The 21,927-nt window shown below is 36.8% G+C and overlaps 4 protein-coding genes across 4 annotated transcripts in view; all 4 read left to right on the top strand.

Moving 5' to 3' along the window:
• LOC107723860 (homer protein homolog 3-like) overlaps positions 1 to 1,304 on the top strand; it is a 30,204-nt gene extending 28,900 nt beyond the window's left edge. Inside the window, exon 9 of the mRNA XM_016532587.1 lies at positions 40 to 1,304. Coding sequence (XP_016388073.1) covers positions 40 to 225 — 186 coding nt within the window. The 3' untranslated portion in view covers positions 226 to 1,304. The remainder of the gene's footprint in view (positions 1 to 39) is intronic.
• Positions 1,305 to 3,751: 2,447 nt separating this feature from the next.
• LOC107723840 (uncharacterized) lies at positions 3,752 to 8,305 on the top strand. Its single transcript, XM_016532555.1, has 8 exons — positions 3,752 to 4,241; positions 4,317 to 4,420; positions 4,504 to 4,604; positions 4,734 to 4,858; positions 6,806 to 6,918; positions 7,002 to 7,191; positions 7,876 to 7,964; positions 8,165 to 8,305. The coding sequence occupies exons 1-8, from the start codon at positions 3,752 to 3,754 to the stop codon at positions 8,303 to 8,305; spliced, it is 1,353 nt and encodes a 450-aa protein (XP_016388041.1).
• Positions 8,306 to 10,730: 2,425 nt separating this feature from the next.
• Positions 10,731 to 11,673, top strand: LOC107723839 (arrestin domain-containing protein 2-like). The gene is made up of 3 exons (XM_016532554.1): positions 10,731 to 11,193; positions 11,436 to 11,584; positions 11,648 to 11,673. Exons 1-3 carry the CDS (start codon positions 10,931 to 10,933, stop codon positions 11,671 to 11,673), a joined length of 438 nt encoding a protein of 145 aa, XP_016388040.1. The 5' UTR covers positions 10,731 to 10,930.
• Positions 11,674 to 14,394: 2,721 nt separating this feature from the next.
• On the top strand, positions 14,395 to 19,728 carry LOC107723859 (arrestin domain-containing protein 2-like). Its single transcript, XM_016532586.1, has 7 exons — positions 14,395 to 15,087; positions 16,034 to 16,103; positions 16,200 to 16,347; positions 16,433 to 16,792; positions 16,870 to 17,032; positions 17,141 to 17,295; positions 18,605 to 19,728. Exons 1-7 carry the CDS (start codon positions 14,814 to 14,816, stop codon positions 18,656 to 18,658), a joined length of 1,224 nt encoding a protein of 407 aa, XP_016388072.1. The 5' UTR covers positions 14,395 to 14,813; the 3' UTR covers positions 18,659 to 19,728.
• The last annotated feature ends 2,199 nt before the right edge of the window (positions 19,729 to 21,927 follow it).

The following is a 21,927-nucleotide window of genomic DNA, read 5'->3' as shown; positions in this document are numbered from 1 at the left end:
TTGAGTTTTGCTTATAATGCTTATTTGTCTTGGCATTAGGACCTGGAAGTGAAGAACTCGGAGTTGGATAAGCGAGTACGAACAGCAGAGGGTGCTTTAGCTTCGTCCCAGGATGCCCGGAGCAGGGCGGAGAGCGCGGTGCAGAAGGTCATTGAAACTTTAGACATCAAGATCTACGACTTGAGCGACCTGCGGCAGAACCTAGCCAAGCTCCTGGAGAAATGACCATTGCGCTCAGACAAACGTTACATGGCAATCATGAGGTAGATGAGAACTCGTTCTGTACTGGAATCTTCCCAAGCTGCACAACTCAACAGTTCGTCACGGTACTAGGCTGGTAGTGAAAATTAGCATGAATTTAGGACACATTCATTCCACATTCGCTTCCTGAGAGCTGTGGGTGTATCTTACCAGATGTTTCTCGCACAGAACTGGGCCTGTTTGCTTGAAATAGTCACGAGGAAAATCTTAAACAGACTAGAACTACTTTAGACCTGTTTATTGCTACTAGATAACAATATATAGTTGTTAAGATCTGTGATTTGGTTGTGACTAGTCTTCTAAATAGAATAAGACTTTGAACAGAACGTTCTGTAGATATAAGCTACCGTTCGATGTGTTTACCAGTATTATTGTTAGATACATAACTAGAACTGAAGAAAGAGAATATCTCACTATTTACGGACACCAGCATGTATCTGTTAGGACGTTAAGTGATTTAAAGGCTTATGGCTCTGCATTTGACAACTAAGAAACAGGGAAATCTAAGCACATAGCACTAACAAAACGTGATATTTCTCTTAGTGACAAACGTGAATGGTTAAGCTTAACTTCTCTTTTTCATTAACTCATTTATTCATAATTTTAACTGGTCTGCTGCAGTCTAAATATGTAGGTAGTTATAAATCTAATGCATTCCTGCAAGGATCAACTGTTTTGCAGAGTACTTTAATTTAATTTTCATTGTCATGTTCCATTAGTTCAAAATGCCACTTCTAAATGCAACAACCCTTAAGGAAAAACACTTTAGACTTTTTTTTTATAGATCACTATCGTTTGCAATACCTCAGCATGCATCTTTATACCAAGCTTTATAGTATATAGTTTTTCCTCTTTTTAAAAACATGAACTTTCACTTTAACTGTTGTTTTCATTTTACCTTGCTTGGACATTTGCCCTATAACCTTAAAGACGTTTGCACATAATATGCTATTTTTCTATTGTGTGCCTGTTGTTGTTGGTTTTATATGAATTCCCAATAAACGTATTTGCTTCATGTGTATACGTCCTTTAACCATTCTTTCACAAGCCCAAAACCCTTAAAGATAGCCTTTATGATACTTTATAAATAGCTATACTTTGAAAATTGTTATTTATTCGGTCGAGTTACATGGCATGGAGTGCAAATAAATGAAGGAATAAACTGCTGCACTTATTGCGTTAACCATGTGTTTCGGTGTAATATTCAATTATAATAATTATGGTTCGTTTTGAAGCAGTGTTGCTATGGTTTTGAATAAAATGGGATCCAAAGGAGATTTTTTACAATTTAATTGTTAATTGTTTCACTGTAAAATGTTATATGACCGTCAAAGTATGATGGAAAATATAAAGGTAGTTCTTCTCCCCTGAAATGTGAGAAATTAAAATTAATGTTTTAGTTATGTTTAGTGAAGCTGATATGATTTTAGTTGGTTTTCTTGTAATAATGACAATTTTTTAATAATTAATAATTCTGACAAATTCAGGTCTCATCCTGTTACACAGTGGCCCCAAAAAGTATTGGTCATGTTAAAAAATGTCTCAATATTATTGCATTATAAAACAAAATATTAAATATTAAGTGGCATCTGCAAACAAAAAACCAACAACCATATACATACATTGCCTACTTGTATATTTCAAAGTTGTGTGATATTTGTAAATACTTTTTGGGCCACTGTAACCGACTCAATACTGCCATCTACTGAAGAGTGAAAGTTCTCCTCAGTCGAAGAAATCTAAGAAAGCTCTAATTACTTCACACTTCCAGATGTAGAAAGGGAACTGAACATTTTAAAGAAATGGTTTGATGCTAACAGGTTATCACTGAATTTAAGTAAAACTAAGTTTATAATATCTAATCGACAAATGGTTAAAGGGGTCATATGTATAAAGAATATCTCTTTGGATTTGAGACTTTAGTCTTTGCAACTTTACAGATCTTCTTTATGCACCAAGAGCTTGTAACACTCCAAAGAGAAAGGAAAAATTGAAATCGCATCATATGACCCCTTAAAGCATAGGAAATAGGATTAAAATGATTTTTGGGGTCATAATGGATCGTAACTTCTATGTTGGAAATCACATATTAATAATGTAAAAATTAAAATGCTGCAGTATTATATAAAACTAAGAATATATTGAATCAGAATTTGCCATATATTTTGTATCGTTCTCTCATAGGCCCACATTAATTATTGTGTGGAAGTTCCAGTAATTTCCACACAAATTTTGGCTTTATGGGGACATTACCTAGATGAAATGACTTTTCTACTGTACAAACTGTATTTTCTATCCCCTTACTCTACCCCTACCCCTCACATAAAACTTTCTGCATTTTTAGTATGATTTTAAGCTCGTTTCCTAATGGGGACCCCCTAAAAAACTGTCCTCACAAGGTCAAAATTTACTGGTATTAGTATTACTATCCTTGTGGGGACATTTGGTCCCCATACCATAGGGAATACCAGGACACACACACACATCTTAACTATACCATGTGGGGGAAAGTACAAAAATAATCAACGAAACAATTTTTAGCAAGAAAACACAGTAGGCAAAATATTTATATTTATATATATATATATACAGTGGGTACGGAAAGTATTCAGACCCCCTTAAATTTTTCACTCTTTGTATGATTTTTGGGGTCATAATGGATCGTAACTTCTATGTTGGAAATCACATATTAATAATGTAAAAATTAAAATGCTGCAGTATTATATAAAACTAAGAATATATTGAATCAGAATTTGCCATATATTTTGTATCGTTCTCTCATAGGCCCACATTAATTATTGTGTGGAAGTTCCAGTAATTTCCACACAAATTTTGGCTTTATGGGGACATTACCTAGATGAAATGACTTTTCTACTGTACAAACTGTATTTTCTATCCCCTTACTCTACCCCTACCCCTCACATAAAACTTTCTGCATTTTTAGTATGATTTTAAGCTCGTTTCCTAATGGGGACCCCCTAAAAAACTGTCCCCACAAGGTCAAAATTTACTGGTATTAGTATTACTATCCTTGTGGGGACATTTGGTCCCCATACCATAGGGAATACCAGGACACACACACACATCTTAACTATACCATGTGGGGGAAAGTACAAAAATAATCAACGAAACAATTTTTAGCAAGAAAACACAGTAGGCAAAATATTGTACCCACTGTATATATATATATATATATATATATATACTGTATAAAAAGAGCAAGCATATATGTAAAATAGCATGTATTCTATAGACCTAATTCAGGTTAGCTGTCATATTGTATATATTTGAATGATATTGACGGAATGTTTGACAGGCACATCTCACCACCCTATTTATGACATCATACACAATACTTTCTTCTTTTTCTTTTTACTATTTAAGTGACAAACTTCTGCCCTGATCGCTTCAAGAAGACAAATTAGAAGTTTAAAGCAATTTTAACTGCACATTTTCGCATTTAACAATCTGCTTACTTGCTCACGAAGCTATGAAGATGCTTCGCTCAAGAATCTCAAATTTACCATTTTTGGATGGAGCAGAAGACATGTATGCGACCACTAACAAGAGCCACTTTAAACTAGCAGATGCCACCGTCAAGTCGAAAAGAAATGTTATCCTTCAGCCTGTCTCACCACTCTTCCAGCGTGGAGACCAGAAATCCCTGGCAAAGTACCAGACAGAGACAGCGCTGTCCTTCCCGTCTCATCCACCAGCCCCCGTCATCCAGCCAAACCTGACCCACCTCACGATGCAGAGCACCAACTTTAAACTGCATTCAGAGGACAAGTGTGGAGACTACGAGACCACTCACTCTGACTTAAAGCACCTGCCGATGTGTGCAGCCAAAATAATTCGTCCCACCACTGCAGTCAGGACTAGTCTGCCGGAGGGCAAATATCCTGAACCCACTTATAGGTCTTCCTACATCAGACATAAAGTGTCCCGGATCTTCAGAGCAAAGCAATCGTCGAAAACAGGTAAGTACTCGCACTGTCCACTGACGTTTTGTTTTTTATCAGTTGATATAAGATGCTTTTTTTGGTATCAATCAGGTGTCGGATCGAGTCTAATTATGGACAGAAGGGACAGGTTCAGATCCAGTTATCATGAGCAGTTCCAGTACAGATGGTATCCTTGTCCTCAGTCCGCAGAGAAGGCAATTTGATATAATTTGGCAGTGGTTTCAGAGAGCGCCAATAATGTTTCAGTTCAATAACATCTTTATGTCTTTTATTTTAGCAACAAATTCAGTATCCATCTGTGGTGATGGGAGACCGAGAAAAGACAGTGGACAAACAAACAACATATTTCACCTCATTCGGACAGTCAGGTGACCACAGGTGTGTCCATTGTGCTTCTGTACGCAGCATAAACACACAACATGCACATTTTAATATTGTACCGTGTCTGATTGTATAAAACCTCACAAGAAAGCTCTATCAGAATCAGAAACATTTTTTTTTCAACAGCTCTGCTGAATTCAAGGAATGTCTGCTTCCCAAGATAAATCAATCTCGGCCCATCAACCTTCGGGAAGTTCCTGAAGTCAAATGGACAACAAACTCATCTGAGGAATTTCGTGCACACAAATGTGGTATGTATGATAACTGCATGCCGTGTACATTTTGTTCTTTAATGCAGAATATGGGACAGGGTTCTTATAGTTAACTGAAACTGAAACTAAAATTAAAACCATTAAAGACATTGAAATAAACGTTAACTGAAATAAAATAAAATATCCAAAAACTTTTTCTTTCAGCTAGTTGCCAAGGCAACATTTCTCATTTTATTTAGTTTAAAGGCACAATATGTAAGTTTTTTTATTAAAATGTCCAAAAACCACTAGAACAGTGTTATATATTTTGCTGACTTGTGTACTTACATTATCCCAAATTTTTCGAAGAATGTTTCAATCCAGAGAAATAAGCAATTTTAACTAATGACACGGACAGTGTCTATAGTGTCATTGTGTCGCCTGCCAATGACGTCACACACCCTCGATTTCCTCGGTGACGACCGCACAGAGTAGCACTATAACAGAAATCAAACGTATCTAGTATGATAAAACAGCGCTGCTTTACCCCACATACGCACGACCGGAAGGAGCGGAAGCGGTCGACTGTGGCATAATAAAAGCTCCGCTGCTTTCGAGCCATGTGTCACGCTCGTTCAGCGGCCTCGTTTCGCTTCGACGGCTTTCAGCCTCACCCTGCTTCATTCTACTACGTTAATAAATCATTAGCTCATCCATGAACATGATTTCTGCGCGAGCCCCGTCAGATTGCATCGGCTGTGGGGGCGAAGACGACAACTCCCATGACTCCACACTCAGTCACGCCGTCATCAAACTACGCCTTTGTCTCTTTGTTTATTTTGAATACGCGCCCTCTAGTGGCGAAAATGACATTTTGTGCCTTTAACTTGATATACTAAAATAACTAAAACTGAAATAAAAAAATAATAATTATATAGACATATAAAAACCCTAAAAACATCAAAAATGACAAAAACTACAGTTAAAATGAAAAAGGAAAATATACAAAATTAAAACTATTAATAAAAACTATAATAGTATTTCAATGTTACTAAAATAACACTGATATGAGAATGTAGTTTTCTCCTGATGCCGTACAGCAGTTTTCAAACTATAAATAAGTGAAAGCATTAACTTAATATCTTAATTAAATGTAACATTTCAATTCATTTGTCACATTTCATTTTTAAGTCTGCTTTCTAAAGATTGAAATCGTGACATTAATTCTGAACTATTTAATTCTCTATTAACGACAACTCCCATGACTCCACACTCAGTCACGCCGTCATCAAACTACGCCTTTGTCTCTTTGTTTATTTTGAATACGCGCCCTCTAGTGGCGAAAATGACATTTTGTGCCTTTAACTTGATATACTAAAATAACTAAAACTGAAATAAAAAAATAATAATTATATAGACATATAAAAACCCTAAAAACATCAAAAATGACAAAAACTACAGTTAAAATGAAAAAGGAAAATATACAAAATTAAAACTATTAATAAAAACTATAATAGTATTTCAATGTTACTAAAATAACACTGATATGAGAATGTAGTTTTCTCCTGATGCCGTACAGCAGTTTTCAAACTATAAATAAGTGAAAGCATTAACTTAATATCTTAATTAAATGTAACATTTCAATGCATTTGTCACATTTCATTTTTAAGTCTGCTTTCTAAAGATTGAAATCGTGACATTAATTCTGAACTATTTAATTTTCTATTATTTTATTCTGACCTTGTTATGGCCTGCTTGTGTCTCACACTCAATACCTAGTATTCAAAGTTGGGCTCTCTTCTCAATAAACAGAAAGTCGGCTTTATCTGTTGCTTTTTGTGCATGTTTAAAGCACAGCATGAGCAGCAGATGGTGCAATTTCAATATTCCTTACTCAAACATCAACCTGCCTTCAACTTCTGCTTTACATTCATCACACAGTGGGAGAATGAACAAATTATGACATATTCGTCAATGACTTTAATAACTGTGTTTGTTTTTTACCAGGCCCTATTCACTTAGAGCGCAGATGCCCAACTCTCAGCTCTGTGTTCAAAGGAGAGACGCTCACAGGCGAACAGCAGAGACTGTCAACAACAAACCAGTGCTTCTTCCCAAAGGTCTGACCTGTTGCACTTACTCTTTCTTGAAGAAATAGATAATGCAAAGCATGCCTTTTCTAACTGAGATGTTTGCCATTCAGATAAACCGCTCACAGTTCCCAGTGCACGTGGATGGAGCCAGCATCAGGACTCTGAGCAGCGTTGAATTTGGGAGGCCTGATCTAGCTGGAGGCTTTTATAGCACAGCAACACAAGAGCAGTTCCCCCTAAAAGAGGTGGTCCATCCCAAGCCTCCAGTCTACCCACCTAGCCATGTGCTGTTTGAGCAAGGTACTTTCACCTGTATTTTCACAATGAAACGACCTGCCCACATTACTTCACATTATACCCTTAGAGTGTAAAAAGAGCATATGGGCGGCTGTTCTGCTCGATCTGACCCTTTATATGACTCTTGTTGGAGTAACTGAATGTTGTCAGGCTGTTCAGTCATACTAAGTGTTGTTGTTGTTGTTGTTTTTTTGACTAGAATAAAAACACTTAATTTAAATGTTACTACACAAAGAGCATTTTTAAGTTACCTGCAGTGGTTTTTTGTATTATTGAGATACTATTATATTTTTGTTAATATTCTGAATTAGATTTTTTTTTTCCTGATTTCATGTTAATTTAAAGGTTTAGTAATTTTGTTGTGTTTTTGTTATTATTTAAAAATGTCTATATAATTTTTTTATCATTTTATTAATTCAGTTTTAGTTATTTTAATATGTCAAGTGTTTTGTACATTTTATTTCAGTTACAATTTTACATTTATTTCAAGTAACAACATTTTTCTTTTTTTTTTATTGGTTTTAATTTTAGTTTAGTATAATAACCCTGGTTAATTAAATAAAAAATATAGATTCAATAAAATGTATAAAAATAATAAAATATATTCAAAAAATAATATAAAAGGTAAAAATAAAGTTTTTAAATTATCTTTTTTGTTGTTGTTGTTGTTTCGGTTTTATTTTTTAGAGCCAGATCAGATGATTACAACCATGCAAAAAGATTTTGTCCCGTTGAACTGTAGAAGACAGAAAATGAGCCCCAGCCAGCTTCAGCAGGTAAAATATTTAACATATGAAACCATGTGATTAGAAGTAGTGGACAATTAGTTAAAAAGTGTCACAAAATGATATTGTCGAAATAAGGCATTTTGCCTGATACTACCAAATAATTATCAACAGTTTCCCCACTTTTAGGGGGTTGTACAGCATAATAGTTGTTCAATGACCAGTTTTAGAGCTGATCAATCTCTTTCTAGGTTAAAGACAGCCATATAAAGCCCCGGCACAGCAAACATGACTTCAGGACAACCCACAACGAAGCATTTGTGCCCAAACCCTACCGCAAGGCATCCCTGGGAAAGCCACCTCTACAACACATCAGCCATATGCCTTTTTGAGTTGAGTTGAAAAACATCCAAATCACATTAAAACGGTCTGTACTCTATACAAATGTCATTTTTCGGCTGAAGGCCTGTGCAACGTTCATGCATAATCAACAAAATCCAACATAATCAACCAAATCCAACTCAACTCCAGCATACAATAATAACAAACAGGAGCAATTACGATTTCTTCTTATTTTTTGATGGACTTGATTTTTAATGACAACCACCTGATAATACACACAGACTTAAAAAAAGGACAAGGACATTTGTTTAGAGTGCAGACCTTTTTTGTTTTTGACTTTAAAATATTAAAAACGCATGCATGTTTCAAAGCATCACTTGTGTATGTATGTCCTGTCAAATTCATGTCATGTTGGAAGCCCAGAATTTGGCACATAACATCATTACCTCCACAAACATTAGTGCGAAAAGTTCTTATCAACATATAAGAGGCTTTGAGGCATGTTATGACAACAGAACATGTCCTACTTACGATCAAAAGTGTGTGTGTGTGGAACTTCAAGGTTAAATGGCGATCCGGAGCTCATGGTGTTAATGACTGCATGAAGTGTGTCAGAAGGCGATTAACTCGCAGACTTCACATGACTTATATAGGCATTTAGACCAGAGCATGTGCAGAATATCATGGGACAGTGCCAGAGGTTTTCCAGTTAAACGTGCTGCTGTCTGCCAGTGAAGAGTCTCCATGCAGGTCTGTGTTTGTGTAGGGAAAGTGGCATGATCCTGTGTGTTATCAGACGGTCTGTTGAGGTAATGGTGCCGCATCTAACTCACAACATCTACTCCTGTTACCAGTTGCAACCTTGAACTTCACATTTTTGGTGTTTATGCATACACAAGTTCAACATTTCATTTCGGTGATATTTAGAGGGTTTTATCATATGATTTGTCTCATTTTACATCTTATTGCATTTGTAAGTTAATGGAATTAGGAATATTGTCATTATCATGTCAATGTGTAGTGAAGTGACATGACATGTGGCCAAGTATGGTGACCCATACTCGGAATTAGTGCTCTGCATTTAACCCATCCTAAGTGCACACACACGTTTGCATGTTTCTAGTTTAAAAAATGTTTTCAATATGAATTATATGATCAGTATAATTTGGATGAAAAAAGGTTTTTTTGGTAGTAGTAGGAGTTTTAGTATTTGTCCCCCTTTTGTTTTAATGACAGCATTATTTAGTTGTTTAGACTCTGAAAATAGTGCAAAATCTTAAATATTTCTTACTCAATTTGTCATTTTCTTTATTGTTAATTAGTCAAAATCCCAAAACTTTCTATAATGTTTAGGTTTAAAATACAAAAATATTCTATGCCATCTCAGACGTTTGGACTCCACTTTATACTTGAATTAATTAATTAATTAATAATTTATGCAGAAATACAATACTTAATGCAGAAATACAACAATAAACAACAGAAAACGATACATTATATATAGAAAGAAAAATTTTATTTTAGTTTTAGTTAACTATAATAACCGTGGTTACCTGAAACAAAAATATTAAATAAAATTCAATATATATACACACATACACACACACACACAGGTTTGTTTTTGTGAAAAGTGGGGACATCCCATAGGCGTAATGGTTTTTCTACTGTACAGACCGTATATTCTATTGCCCTACACCAACCCTACCCCTAAATCTACCCCTCACAGGAAACTTTGTGCTATTTCAGACTTTCAATACACTCCATTCTGTGTGATTTATAAGCGTTTTGAAAAGTGAGGACATGGGGTAATGTCCTGAAAAGTCACCTTCTACTTGTAATACCTATGTTATACCCTTGTCATTATACAAATTTATGTCCTCATTTGTCACAAAAACGCGCACACACACACACACACACACACACACATATATATATATATATATATATATAAATATACATATTTTTCTAAAAATAACACAAACATTTACATAAATTGTATAAGTAAATGATGCATAAATTAATAGAAATATATTAGAAATATATAAGTAATATTTATTAATATCAAATATTGTTCTGATTTTCTTGTCTTGTTTTTATTTATATTTTTATTTATTTATTTTATTTGTTTGGAGTCCTCTTTATCCTGGCAGAAATACAACAATAAGCAGCAGGAAATGTTACATTACATATAGAAAGAAAATGTATCGCTAAACAACATTAGGCTACTACTTTTCTATGGCTTCAAAAACTGACCCGTTATGCGCTTGTCCGAAACTTCTGCTCGGAGGCATAATAGTTACACCAGTGAATGGGCGTGGCCACAATATTAAAGCGCGTGTGTCTGCTTCCTATTGGTGCACAATAGAAAGTGGGCGGTCTCCAAACAACAGACAGAATACATTTAACTTTTACTCTCGGTGTGTTGACTTCGTTTTGCGCGCAGTTTGTGGGTTTTAAAGGTGGAAGGTACGTTCCTCTTCTTTTTGACCTTGCTGTAATGTCACCTATGTAACTTAGTAACGTTTTAACTAGTTAACACTGAATATATAACGACGTTTTAATTGAGCACTGCGCTTGCACCATGGTATGGATGAGTAAAAATAACCTCTAATCATAAGAGATGCATAAACGGATTATTTATATGACTTGAACTCTATATTTTGGGCATCACAGTTATGGCTTTCCAAAGCATCAAACTCTTTGCTCTTGAGCTGGACGGTCCGGAGGATACTGTGTACGGCAGCGGAGAGATGATCACCGGCGTGGTGATCCTGGAGCTCAACCGGGAAATCAAAGTCCGAGCCCTGAGAGTCCTGGGACGAGGGGTCGCCGCGGCCCACTGGCTGGAAACCCGCAGTGTCGGCGTGAACACCGTCTATAACGACCACACATCCGAGATCACTTATTTCAGGAAGAGACAGCACCTTATCCGAGGTGGGTTTGCGTGGATATATATATATTCTGGCTAAAATAAATTGTAAATATATGTTGTAAACCGTGAAGCTCAATGAAATCTTACAGTAGCCTACATTCTGGCTTATGCAAATGTGGGTGGAATAGCCTACTAGAGATCAAAGCTAGATTTCTAATGATTTAATAATGCTTAATTTATAATTAAATATTGTAATGTTTTTGGAACATTGTAAAGTATGCCTATGTTCCTTGCTGATTTTTATTCAGATGTGTTCACGTTATAGCCCTGAGAGTCCTGGGACGAGGGGTCGCCGCGGCCCACTGGCTGGAAACCCGCAGTGTCGGCGTGAACACCGTCTATAACGACCACACATCCGAGATCACTTATTTCAGGAAGAGACAGCACCTTATCCGAGGTGGGTTTGCGTGGATATATATATATTCTGGCTAAAATAAATTGTAAATATATGTTGTAACAGTGAAGCTCAATGAAATCGTACAGTAGCCTACATTCTGGCTTATGCAAATGTGGGTGGAATAGCCTACTAGAGATCAAAGCTAGATTTCTAATGATTTAATAATGCTTAATTTATAATTAAATATTGTAATGTTTTTGGAACATTGTAAAGTATGCCTATGTTCCTTGCTGATTTTTATTCAGATGTGTTCACGTTATAGACAACATTTTTTTTTTCTTCAAATGTGACATGTGAATGTATCTTTTTGGATTGAAATATATGGAGGGCAAAATATATTTTAAATGCTTTTTAAAAATATGGTTATATTTTTTTAAATGTACTAAAAATTGCCCAAAATATGTAAATATATTTACGGAAATATATTTTGAAACATTTTTTGGACAATTTTTTTATTTTGAAGTTTATTTAGAAATGTGCAGTTTTTGCTGTATGGGTCTGTGCATCACAGAATGAGAATTTTTGAAGAAAGTCCTGATCTGTCTTTTCCATGAGCTTAAAATGAATGGTAACTCACCATAGATATCATTATAAACGCCTGTAGGGCAGAATATCCCAAATCCTATAAAGCCACATGGTACCTTTGTTAAAAACAAAAACTTTTAGTTTGTAATAAATATTTTAGTTGTATGTCTGAATTGTGAATGCATATTAATTCATATCGGTTTTGTATACTTTGACTTGAATTCAAATGAATCGTTTGTCCAGTAAAGCGGATGATGGACAAATCTCTGGCAGGAATCCTCAATGAGTCAGGGCAGATATCAATATTATCAATAATAATGTGTGCATAACACAAAGGTGAGTTTCCTCACTGTCATATCATATGGCTCCAAAAGGCTTATATAGCTTGTGAGGACCATTTTTATGGTGATATTTATGCCCTTTTCAAGGCTTTACATCTTCAGTCACCAATCATTGTGAGTACATGAGAATGACGAGGAAAGTAAGTCATGCAGGTTTGGAACAGCACGAGGGTGACTAAATAAAGACAAAATGTTACAACTGTGATCGTGCAGTCATGCAGTAGTTTCATTGTTGACTGGCTTCGTTTTCGTGTCCTTTGACAGCTGGCACATGAGTGATAATGCTGAGCGAGTGTGTGATCTGCTTAATCATTCATCTGTTTAGGTGAAATACACGCGAGCAACTGCACTTCACAAGCCAAATGCTTCTCGCCGAGGTGATAAAAGCTCAGCTACTGTCATTCAAATGAAATAAAGGCATGTTTGGGTTGATGTTAATAGGAAGTACTGATTTACAGCTTATCAGGTCGTGTTTTACTGCTCTATAAACGAGCGATGTTAAGATCTACAAGTTGATTTCAACACTTGCAGCAGTAATTGGCCATTTCTGTGAATGTAGTACGATACGGTGTCCCAATACTTTTATGCTTTGTTGTTTTGAGATGTATTATATAGGCTACGTCTGATAAACTGTTATCTAGCATGCAAGGTAGCTAGTTTAAGCACATCTAATGTCTGTATCAATCTGTATACACCTTAAAATGTTGCTTTTTGTCCTGTCCTCAGAAGTCTTGATCTTCTCAACAATATCTTAACAATTCAAATTATATAAAAATATCAATAAACAGAATAATTTTGACACACAGTTGAATTAATATTCAATTAATTGTAATATATATATATATATAATTATTAAATCAATTGTGAATTTATTTAGAGTAATGAGAGAAAGACTGAGTGTTGACTGCAATTATCAAGCTCATTAATTCAACTTATCCAGGTTTTAAGAAAAATGAACAAATATTTTATATGAAAAAGATTTTATTTACAAATAAATTGTACATTGACTATCGGTGCTAAAATTAATTATAACTAAATACAAAACAAAAATAGACTTGGCAACAATTTTCTTTATTTTTTGTTTTATATTAAAATGTCACGTGTACATTTGAGTGGTATTATTTATCAGTCATCTGCCACCCTGCTGCTCTCTATATATATCACTACTGGCATCTTCTATGAACAATACCATATTAGTTTCTCAATACGACACTTTTGTGAGAGCAGTGATGCAGGCATCCGGAGCGGCACAGATCTTTCCTTAGTCGTGGATATGATACACCGTTTTAGTACGTGTTTTCATACCGCAGTGTCAGTTTAAGAAATCGCATGGCCAGGGTTGCTTATCATTATCTAAATAAACAGCTCGTTTCTTGGCAACACAGACGTGACAGTCCTCACGTTGTAATCTCAACTTTAAACCACTAGAGAGGGAACGAACCATGCTGACAAATGTGCGAGGCCCTCAAAAACAGTGTTGCCAGGTCCGCAGTTTTCCCGCGGAATTGGGCTGATTGCCGCGGGTTGTTTTTCATGTCCGTTAATTGAAACGACCCCAATAACGTGATATTTATCCCCCTGCCTGGAGTGAGCTTTTTTTTTACCACGCCAAAAATCGTGTGTCCCCCCTCCCAGGAACTTGAATTACCCAACCTGGCAACCCTGCTCAAACTAGTGCGGCGAATCCTCCGCGAGAGGGCGGTACGTGAACTTTATGTCGCCGCTAACAAAGAAATAAGTTGTTTTGGTCTTTAAAAGTCTGAGAAAAGTGCTTCTGAAGTTTTGTTTGACAACTTAATACTTTTGGCAGTTCATACTCTTTCTGCAGTGTCACTATTTTTTTTCTGCAGTGTCACAAATTTTTTATTTTTTTTTGGAGAGACTGAAATGGCTTTTGTTTAAAACCTCGTTGTTTGTTTTATATATAGAATGCAAAGGAAGTTCGCATATGCACGTCTTTCAGAAAAGTGATTGACCGGAAAGTAGCACAACAGCACAGAAAGAACCCGTTTTTGTTTTGCTGAACTTCTTGACGGGGAGGTTCCTCTGGTTCGGGCATGCTCAGTCAGCTTGTTTTTGTCTAAGAACCTGTAAGCATCAATCATCCGAGCTCTCCATCCACACCCAGTTAAGATGTTTATGAGCAGGCAGCGATTCCTGCCATAGGCCTTACATAATAAAATCAGTAAGACCCGCCCACACGAGTTAAAGGCCGATCAGGGAACATGCACAGCTTTAGTTTTGTTTTGAACCTGAAGGAAGAGCAGCTTCCCTGCACTTGAATGCGCCTCTCGCTTTTTGTTTGACTTCGCACGTCTGAATTCGACACACTTTAGGGGCTGCAAACTTTTGCAAGACCAAAGATGATTTTCGACAAGCTGAACAAGTTCGACATAGTGTTTGATTCTCCGGAGATGGACTGTCCTCCGGTGTTCAGCAGTGGAGATGTTGTCTCAGGGAAGGTTGTGCTCGAGCTCTCGGCGGAGAGTAAAGTCGAGTCGCTGAAGTTGCACGCTGAAGGTTTCGCTAAAGTCTACTGGACCGAGTCTCGCAGCGCCGGCTCCAGCACCGCTTACACGCAGAACTACAGCGATGAAGTGGAGTACCTGAACCGGAGAGAGGTTCTGCTGCAGGCAGGTCAGTCATTCACAGCCAGAGACCGTCTAAAGCTATGGGCTGCCTGAGCTAGACCGCGAGTTTTAAGATGTGCGGAAGAGTTCCAACTTGTTTTCGACTTTGTCGAGCTGATTGAGGCGAGTAAACCAGTTCACCTAAAAACAAAAAGTGTATTATTATTCTCCCCCATGTCGCTCTAAACCCCTATGACTTGCTTTCTCACGTGGGAGGTGATTTAAAAAAAAAAACACATTGACCACTTTTTTCACCAAAATGAAAGTGAAAATAGTGTGAACCTACTGTAAAAAGCACTCATCAAAAGTACTTAAATGCCTTGTGTGTGGACTTTAGTGATTCTCTTTCAGTTAATGTTAATCATACTACAAGACAAGTATTCTTGTATTGAATTCTTTTTTAAATTAAAAAGAACTGAACTCGATAACCAATCACTCCGGTCTGTTTTTCTGTCGGATTAACCGATTTATTGAACATTCCACTCAAACGAATCGTTGATAATTGACTAATCTGATATCGCTGAATTCATTGTCTGTTCATAATACAAAACATGCTTTTTATATAGTTTTTATGCTATAAACCCTTTTTCACATTGTTTTTTTGTTTAATTGAGTGAACTGGTTCATCATGCTACAGCTGCAGATTGGTTAATGTGTGAAGTTAATAACTATTATGGTGAGCAGCGTTTAATGGCTGCTGAATAACTACTTCAGTCATTATAAGAGGCTGTGGTTAAATGAGAAATATTTTAGACAAAGTTCAACTTTATGCCTTTATTAACCAACAAAACCTGAAGCTTTGGAATGAACTAGACCGAAATATATCATCAACATCAGCTGTTAATGTTGTGTTTTGTGTTATATCATCATCCAATTCTAACATTACAGCCCCTAGCGCTGTGCTTTTATGATTTATTGGTGCGATCATGTGTCTTTACCTTGTTCCCGTCCAGATAACGGTGAACTGACAGTCCTGTCTGCCGGGAGACACGAGTACCCTTTCAGTTTCCAGCTGCCAGAGGAGTAAGTCTTGCTTGCTATATTAGTCTCATACAAATGTTGTCATTGAGCTTTATTTGGGAAGGATATGAGCGTTAATGTAAGAGTTTTGTCTGTCAGAACTCTAGTGACATCCTTTGAAGGCAAGCACGGCAGCATTCGATACTGGGTGAAGGTTAAGCTGCATCGCCCATGGGCCACCGTCAAGAAGATCAAGAAAGAGTTCACCGTTATCGAGCCCATTGACATCAACACACCAAGTTTACTGGTAGGAGCTCGGAATAACTGTTGCCTTGTCATTTTCGGTTCATAGTTTTGGTGGCATGCATGCTAAATCAGAGGTTTTACTTCAGGCACCTCAAGCTGGAACCAAAGATAAGATGGCCCGCATCTGGTACCGCAACTGCGGGCAGGTGTCAATCACCGCAAAGATCGACCGCAAGGGCTACACGCCGGGTGAAGTGATTCCAGTCTTCGCTGAATTCGATAACTCCACCTCTCGCTCAGTGGTGCCGAAAGCTTACATCACCCAGACGCAGACCTTCATCGCAAGGGGCACCATGAAACAGAAGCGAGCCGTGGTGGCCACTTTGTGCGGGGACATAGTAGGCGCACGCCGTAGGGAGACATGGCACGGCCGCGCCATCAAAATCCCCCCAGTCGGCCCCTCCATCCTGCAGTGTCGCGTCATTAAAGTGGAATACATGCTCAGGGTGAGTTTGAGACCTTTGCGCTGCTAAACTACTAAAGCTGCTAGAATGATCTTACTAATCACTTTGTATTTTCATAGGTGTGCGTTGATGTTCCTGGGACGTCCAAGCTTTCCCTGGAGCTTCCTTTGGTTATGGGCACCATCCCTTTGCATCCGTTCGGCAGTCGCACGTCTAGCGTCAGCAGCCAGTACAGCGTGAACATGGAGTGGCTTCGCATGGCCATCCCGGAGCAGCCTGAGCGTACGTATATACACCACCCTGAGTTTCGTTCTCTTTCATCAGCCTGAAAGCGACGTCATACTGTGAAATATGTCACTCACTTTGAGTCTTGTGTGTTTTTAACCACAGCTCCTCCAGATTACAGCTCTGTTGTGTCAGATGAGGATGCGGTCCAGAACTCCACAGCAGTCCAACCTGAGGAAGACCTGAGCGGCGTGCTGCAGCGCTCCCTCTTGGCCTACGTGCAGGAGTTCAGATTACGCCCGCCTCCGGTGTACAGCGAGGTGAGCAGACGGTTACATGCAAGACGGTTACATATATTTATTTATTAGACAGTGGTTTTCAGCTGGTTTTGTCAGTCAGGACCAAGATTTTTGCATCAGAAGAGATCCAAAAACTGTATATCGAACAGAAAACTGAAATTTATGGAAACCTATTTCCTACTCGAGAGTAAAAAATAAATAATAATGTAAAAAAAAAAATAAAAAAAAATCCCCCCTTTTTAAAATGAATCTCAAAATGTCACTTTTTATCTTGCAGCTTTATATATGTCATGACTTTTTCCATAATTGCAGATAATATTAATCATAATTGCGACGACTTTTATTTGCAACTTTAAATCTCTCAATATTCTATCACAATTATGACTGAGATGTTTACACCAAAAGAGGCCCCCCCCCAATTAAAAAAAAAATAATAAATTTTAAACAAAAAACTAAAATGTTTGGAAGCCTATTTCTGCTTTTGAGGGAGAGTACAAAAACTCTGCAGCTGGAACTGTAGAGGTGGGATGTTCTGCTGTCTGCCTAAATGCGAATGGACAGGGCAAATCAAAACTTTGTTTATCCCTCGGGACACTTAAGAAGGAAGCTGTGGATATTCCCAAACTTGTGAAGCTCACAAGAGGAAGGTTAGAGAAAAACAATTTAAATGATGTCAACCCACTAAAATTTTTTCTTCCTCAGAGAAAAAAAAAAAATATATATTTTTTTTTTTTTTTTTTTTTTTTTTTCTCCGTGTTTAAATTAATCTCACAATGTCACTTCTTATCTTGCAGCTTTTATAAATCTTGTGACTTTATTTTCCATAATTGCAGATTATATATCATAATTGCGACTTGTATTTGCCACTTTATATCTCCCGGTTATACAATATCACAGTTGCGACTTTTTCCTTATAACTGCAACTTTAGGAATTTGACTTTTATTTTGAACTATTCCACAGTTAGCTCTTTTGTACTTGGAAGCAGAAATGGTCTTTGTAAAAATATCTTTAAAATCAAACATTAAAATCTTAAATTATTTTACAAAGCAAAATCACAAAATTGGCTTCTTCCCAATTTGGCCTGCGACTATAAGGTTGCAGATGAATTTGCATCAAAATACTGAGTTAGATTAAATGCGCAGCCTTCGACATCAACAACAAACGATACATCCTTCGATCAAAATCGATACCAACGATTTTGTCCTTCTTATGAAGAGTTGATTCTTTCCCTGCTATCTGCAAATCACTGATAAAGGAATCTGGTACTTTTAAAAAGTATCGTATTGGAAATGTTCTGACATGTTTTTTTTTTTTTTTTTTTCTCCTCAGGTGGACCCAAACCCTCAGCCTATCACCATGCGTCCTCGCTGCATGACCTGTTGAACTCTCTGCCAGCTGAGCATCACCTGATGTTTGAAACAAAAGCCGAGATTTGATTCTCCCGTATGCCTCTCTGAGACTGAGATTGGCACTTGTTCCTCGTTCGAGCCGTTCGCATCTGTGCTTCCTGCAGTGGGGCCGAGAGAGGAGGAGATGTCTGGACTAGGCGAGGCAGAGCGCTTTCATCAAACAAAGAGGACATTCAGTACCGGGGCAAACAAAGGTTCTGCCCATGTCTGGTCACAAAGAGCGATCAGACTCTAGTTTGTGCCTAGAACGGTTGTACGTAGAATCAGGGAATTTTGGGCATGATCACTAGAGAATTATGGGTGAGAAGCCATTCTAGATGCTGCACATAGTGCTTTATTTTGCTGTGAACGAGGGCCTAGTCCCTTTTAAAACCAGCTAAGGTCTGCCACCTTAGATGCTAGCAGGCATTTGATGCCGTCCTCTCCCAAAACCATCATCATGTACGTCTCATTTGGTGTTGATGTTAGCCAAAGAGATCGGTTTAACGTTCATGTGAACTGATAATTCTATGCAAAAGGGAAAACCTAGTGCTTCAAGGAAATGATGTGGGGGAAATTGCACATTTTCTGGAAGTAGAAAATCTTTTTCCCCCTCTTGGAGTGGATCTCATGTTGTCAAGTTGCATTTGGCTCGACAGAGGTCGAGTCCATGACCTGGAAGGTTTTAACATACCGCCGAATGTAAACCACAGATAACTTTTGCGCGAAACCGTTGTTTTTCTTGGTAATTTTTGCCAGTGGCTTGAGGCAATGTAAAACAGGGCTGGAGCAGCCCTTGACAGTTAGCTTTACGAATAATGGGGGAAAATACAGAGCCACGTGTATCCAAGGTGCCTTTTTTGTTGTTTTAGAAGAAACAATGAACGACTACAGGGATTATGTCACGTTAAGCTTTCCTAGTGTTGCGACTCCCTGAAGTGTCCTTAAAGACATTCCAAGAATACCACAGACTTGCTTCATTTCCAGATGATGAAAAAATTTAACTTCAGACTTGAACACAATGATTGTTTATGGCACTCATTTTGAATGAATGTATTTTATAGATTTTTTTTGTTGAAATTTGTGATGAGTATATTTTTTGTTAATCACTTTTAAGTAAATAAAAAAGAAAAACTACATTTGAATATGGTGTTTTATGTCATGTGATTTTTGAAATATAGCATATTTCATTATTTATAATAATAATATTTTTACAGTTATGCAAAGGAGAAGACTAAACAACATATTTTTTTGCATCAGCTTATTTTAGAGTAGCAAAAGTTAGAGTTGGAAATACATTAACTGGAAAGTGCCTCAAGAGTGACATTTATCATAAAATCTTTGTTTTCCATCCATGAGAATGTCAAGAGTACAGCAATTTTCCTGAGGGGTTGAGCTTTTACTATATATAATATAAGTGGAGCCTGAGGCACCGAGTGTCCTTTTTCCTTCTGTGCTGTTGTCTGAAATGCTTCCATTCTTAAGAAGAAAACTTATGGGAACAAAGTTAGTGATGTATTATGTATCATGATTTAACTTTCATTAGAAGCATTGCTTAACATTAATACAATAAATACATTATTTTTAAAAATATTATATAAACTTGCACCAGCATAATATAGGCCTGACTGAACTTGTTTAAGGTCATGTTAGAGGAATGTTGTTGTTTTTTTTCATTCGTACATCCTGCAGGGCTTTTATTATTTTATCAGCATATAATGTAACATGAACAAGTGGAACAGGAACAAGAACTCTGCAAGCGATTACTGATTGGTGACTGGAGTTCCCATTCTCTTGCAAGTCAAAGCTTGCCCTCACAAGTTTACCGTCATGCTTTGTTAAGGAACTCTCTCATGTTTTCTAAAAACAAATATACTCTTATGCAGCTGTTTTGCCTGGAATGTAGACAAACAGATAAGATGTACATATGAAAGAACAGAATTTGCTGAAGGGCAACTGTTTATAACATTGTGGAACAGTGTTCTCTTGATTGCCATTAACACACCTTTTGTTCTGGAAGACATGAGTTTTTATTGTTTAAACTTGGCACTATATCAGACAGGGACACCCAATTGTGGAAACGTAACACATGGTGCTTTGTGTACATTAAAATCACTAATCATTAAGAACCTGCACATCACAAAGGCTCTTTATTTTTCGTTTTATGACAATTTAAAGACCTTTGAACTCATAGCTAACAAAAGCACATGAGACTGCAGATCAACATGCCCTGTTTTACAATAGATAATGTTGTATAGCCTATATAGTACACCTGTGTGTGCTTGCGTGAAGTTTCAGCCCGCTGCTGATTCACCTGTTGATTTAATGTCTCTTTGTTTTTAAAATAGGTCAAAGAAAGATATTCAATGACGAAAATATAGGTGGGAATTCAGCTTTTTACACATGGTTTTAAAAGCCCAACAAACGTTTAATTTGATATGACGTCTGAAAAACAGAACATTCATGCTATAGATGCTTAAAAAACAGGGCTGGGTAAAAAAAAAAAATCGATATCTCGATTTTAATCGATTCTCATTTTTTACGGAACGATATCGATTCATAAATCCCAAGAATCGATTATTCTAGCCTGTTTTCAGTAAATGGATGGAACATCGAAGGGCACCTCCCATCCAATAAATCGCAATAAGCATTGTGCTTTGGTACTTTTAATATGTAACAAAGTCTCAGATTTTAAATTCTGTCCATTGTATTGCATTGTATATACGTCAACTGATCATCTCCTCCACATTAATACCAGTTTCAGCACAAAATAAACATGACTAAACATCCGAAGGTAAGTTAAAAGAAAGAGTACAACTTTACAATCCGTATTCTGTCTCATGTAATCTCTCAATTAGTGTTTCGGCCGCGCAAAGACGTCAATATAACAGCTTGTAAACAATGTGTCACGTAATGTCACCCTCAGAAAAGACCAATTCATTTTTTACTGTTCTTCAATGTTTCATTTATGTTTGAATAAATCCATCAAGTTTTTATGACAGCCACCATTTAAATGTAAAAAAAACGAATTGAAGTAGAAGTATTATTATGTAATTGTAACTTTATTATTTTAAAAACTTCATTAAGTGTAATTTTAGCAGTTGTATATTAGCCTACAAATCAGTAAATTTTAACCTTCAATATTATAATAATGTAGTTCCAACTGACTCTCATGTAGCTATATTTTACAGCTTTAGTTGAGAGATTTTTTTTTCCTTGAGAAAATTTGGCATGTACTGTACCTGATATTTATCCAAAATAATC

Source organism: Sinocyclocheilus rhinocerous, unplaced genomic scaffold (genome assembly GCF_001515625.1).
Source record: "Sinocyclocheilus rhinocerous isolate Xijiao unplaced genomic scaffold, SAMN03320098_v1.1 scaffold1296, whole genome shotgun sequence".
In the NCBI taxonomy this organism is placed as follows: domain Eukaryota; kingdom Metazoa; phylum Chordata; class Actinopteri; order Cypriniformes; family Cyprinidae; genus Sinocyclocheilus; species Sinocyclocheilus rhinocerous.
The sequence above is the reverse complement of the archived record's forward strand: the minus strand, read 5'-3'. Positions and strand labels throughout refer to the sequence as shown.

Excerpts from the sequence above, each read along its gene's own strand:
- LOC107723840 (XM_016532555.1), top strand. The coding sequence starts at position 3,752 with ATGAAGATGCTTCGCTCAAGAATCTCAAATTTACCATTTTTGGATGGA. Across the intron at positions 4,605-4,733 it reads GGACAGTCAGGTGACCACAG|CTCTGCTGAATTCAAGGAAT; the intron begins GTGTGTCCATTG and ends TTTTTTCAACAG. Across the intron at positions 7,192-7,875 it reads CCATGTGCTGTTTGAGCAAG|AGCCAGATCAGATGATTACA; the intron begins GTACTTTCACCT and ends TTTATTTTTTAG.
- LOC107723839 (XM_016532554.1), top strand. The coding sequence starts at position 10,931 with ATGGCTTTCCAAAGCATCAAACTCTTTGCTCTTGAGCTGGACGGTCCG. Across the intron at positions 11,194-11,435 it reads CAGCACCTTATCCGAGGTGG|ATGTGTTCACGTTATAGCCC; the intron begins GTTTGCGTGGAT and ends ATTTTTATTCAG. Across the intron at positions 11,585-11,647 it reads GAGACAGCACCTTATCCGAG|TGAAGCTCAATGAAATCGTA; the intron begins GTGGGTTTGCGT and ends ATGTTGTAACAG.
- LOC107723859 (XM_016532586.1), top strand. The coding sequence starts at position 14,814 with ATGATTTTCGACAAGCTGAACAAGTTCGACATAGTGTTTGATTCTCCG. Across the intron at positions 16,104-16,199 it reads AGTTTCCAGCTGCCAGAGGA|AACTCTAGTGACATCCTTTG; the intron begins GTAAGTCTTGCT and ends TTTGTCTGTCAG. Across the intron at positions 16,348-16,432 it reads TCAACACACCAAGTTTACTG|GCACCTCAAGCTGGAACCAA; the intron begins GTAGGAGCTCGG and ends GTTTTACTTCAG.